The sequence below is a fragment of the Octopus bimaculoides genome, chromosome 26 (genome assembly GCF_001194135.2).
Source record: "Octopus bimaculoides isolate UCB-OBI-ISO-001 chromosome 26, ASM119413v2, whole genome shotgun sequence".
Lineage (NCBI taxonomy): Eukaryota > Metazoa > Mollusca > Cephalopoda > Octopoda > Octopodidae > Octopus > Octopus bimaculoides.
This window is the reverse complement of record NC_069006.1, coordinates 20416999-20419610: the sequence shown is the minus strand read 5'-3', so window position 1 is coordinate 20419610 and position 2612 is coordinate 20416999. Positions and strand designations below refer to the sequence as shown.

The 2612-nt window shown below is 37.4% G+C and overlaps 1 protein-coding gene across 1 annotated transcript in view; it reads right to left on the bottom strand.

The window, feature by feature from the left end:
• LOC106868968 (cytochrome P450 3A4) overlaps positions 1-2612 on the bottom strand; it is a 16659-nt gene that overhangs the window by 2817 nt on the left and 11230 nt on the right. Inside the window, exons 9-10 of the mRNA XM_014914450.2 lie at positions 1767-2008; positions 180-268 (exon numbers count right to left, since the gene is read on the bottom strand). Coding sequence (XP_014769936.2) covers positions 180-268; positions 1767-2008 — 331 coding nt within the window. The remainder of the gene's footprint in view (positions 1-179; positions 269-1766; positions 2009-2612) is intronic.

Below are 2612 nucleotides of genomic sequence, written 5' to 3'. Positions count from 1 at the left end.
AGAAGAAGAAGAAGAAGAAGAAGAAGAAGGAGGAGAAAAAGAAGGAGAAGAAGAAGAAGGAGAAGAAGAAGAAGAAGAAGAAGAAGAAGAAGAAGAAGAAGAAGAAGAAGAAGGAGAAGAAGGAGAAGAAGAAGATGAAGAAGAAGAAGAAGAAGAAGAAGAATGATAATAATAATTACATTGATATCAAAGGATATAGCCTTAAAGACTCTGCCATACACATTTCAAGGTATTTCAACTGCTGAATAGATTCATATGTTGGGAATTCCTGAAACAGCAAATCAGAATTTATTATTGGTTAATTAAATATTGATTAAACAAGGTTGCAAGACGCAATGAAAATTTTAGAAAAATAAAAATAAATAAATAAATAAGTAAATAAATAAATAAGTGGAAATTTTACTGGTGAGTTTTATTAAATTACAAGGCACTAAAAGAAAATGACTCTCCCCATGAACTCACGTAAAGACTCTTGAAAAAACCAAATCCAAAAACGAAATTAAAAGTCTGTTTTCATACATATCTATTTCTTTATTGCCCACAGGGGGTTAAACATAAACGGGACAAAGAAGGGCAGACAAAGGGATTCATTCGATTACATTGACCCCAGTGCGTAACTGGTACTTATTTAATCGACCCTGAAAGAACGAAAGGCAAAGTCGACCTCGGCAGAATTTGAACTCAGAACGTAGTGGCAGACGAAATACTGCTAAGCCTTTCACCCGGCATGCTAACAATTCTGCCAGCTCGCTGCCTGTTTTCAGACATATTTGCCACACCTGTAATCTGTGTACATGTACAGAAGTGGTTTTCTGAAGCCTTTCATTCCAAAACCATTTTAGATTCCCTTTTTTTCCGAACCAAGGCTTGTTACACTCTAAGTAAAACAAATATCAAATTTGCATAAATATCACAGGGTAAAACAATTTTTGGCCTTGGGCTGCACCAGATTCCATAACCTGTTTTGGCTTGGTTTCTACAACTGGATGCCCTTTCTACCACCAACCACTTTACAGAGTGTACTAGGTGCTTTTTATGAGGCACCAGCACCAATGCTTTGATGAGCTTTCAGTTTCCGTCTACCGAATCCACTCACAAGGCTTTGATCAGCTAAAAGCTATAGCAGAAGGCACTTGCCCAAGGTGCCGTGCAGTGGGACTGAACCCAGAACCATGTGGTTGAGAAGCAAGCATCTCCCCACACAGCCGTACCTGTGTATATATACATATATACTGTGCGGTAAGAAGTTTGCTTCCCAACCACATGGTTCTGGGTTCAATCCCACTGCAAAGCACCTTGGGCGAGTGTCTTCTACTGTAGCCTCAGGCCACCCAAAGCCTTGTTAGTGGATTTGGTAGACAGAAACTGAAAGAACCTCATCGTGTTGGTGTGTTTATGACCCTATAACTTAGTGGTTTGGTGAAAGAGACCAATAGAATAAATACTAGGTTTAATTAATGACCTGAAGTCGATTTGTTCAACTAAAATCCTTCAAGGCGGTGCTCCAGCATGGCCACAGTCAAATGACTGAAACAAGTAGAAGAATAAAAGAATGCACACACACACACACACATACATGCACACACACACACATGATGGGCTTCTTTCAGTTTCTGTCTACCAAATCCACTCACAAAGCTTTAGTCAGCCCAAAACTATAGAAAAAGATGCTTGCTCCAGGTGCCGTGCTGTGGGACTGAACCCAAATCCATATGGTGGGGAAGCAAGCTTCTTACCACACAGCCACACCTGCGTCTATTACTTACATCTCCGACCACTTCCATGATTTCTTTGTAGACTTTTTCTTGGATGTCTTGGTTAAAAGCCATGCAACGTGCGAAGAATGTCAATGTGGAAGCAGTAGTTTCATAACCAGCCAGGAAAAAGATTATGCATTGTGCAATTATTTCTGTATCGGTGATACCTGAGAAATAGCAGACATGTTTTGTTTTATTTACACAAATCCTAGACAGACAGAAAAACAGGAAATTGTTATTAATCGAAACAACTAGAAGTATAAAAGAAATTAAGTTATATAAGAATATATATAAGAAATTAAGTTATATAAGAATATATTATAATTAATGAATTTTAAAATATAGGAATACACTTAAATGGTTTCACATTAGATTTTCAAAAATGTAAAGAATATGGAACTATGGAACTACACATATATATACTAGCAAGTCTACTGTCAGCAATTAGAGCATTTGAACCAAGTTTTAAAGAAAAAAAGACCCGCTTTAGTGAATCGAAAAGGAGTGATGTTTCAGCAGGACAATGCGTGACCCCACACTGCAAAGATCACATCACAGAAGATCAAAGAGCTTGGATGGGAAAAAATTCCTCATCCACCTTATTCTCCCAACCTTGCTCCTTCAGACGACCATTTGTTTCAAAGTTTACAGAATCATATGGGGGTCATAACTTTCGCAAACCAGGAGGAGGTCGAAATTGACATTTCAGAGTTCTTTGCTTTGAAACCAAAAGAGTTTTAAATTGATTGGATTAAAAAGCTTGTAAATAGATGGAAGGAAGTCATAGATAATCAGGGAAAGTACATTGATGATTAAATTTCAATTAAATATAACATTTGATCACATATTTTCTTT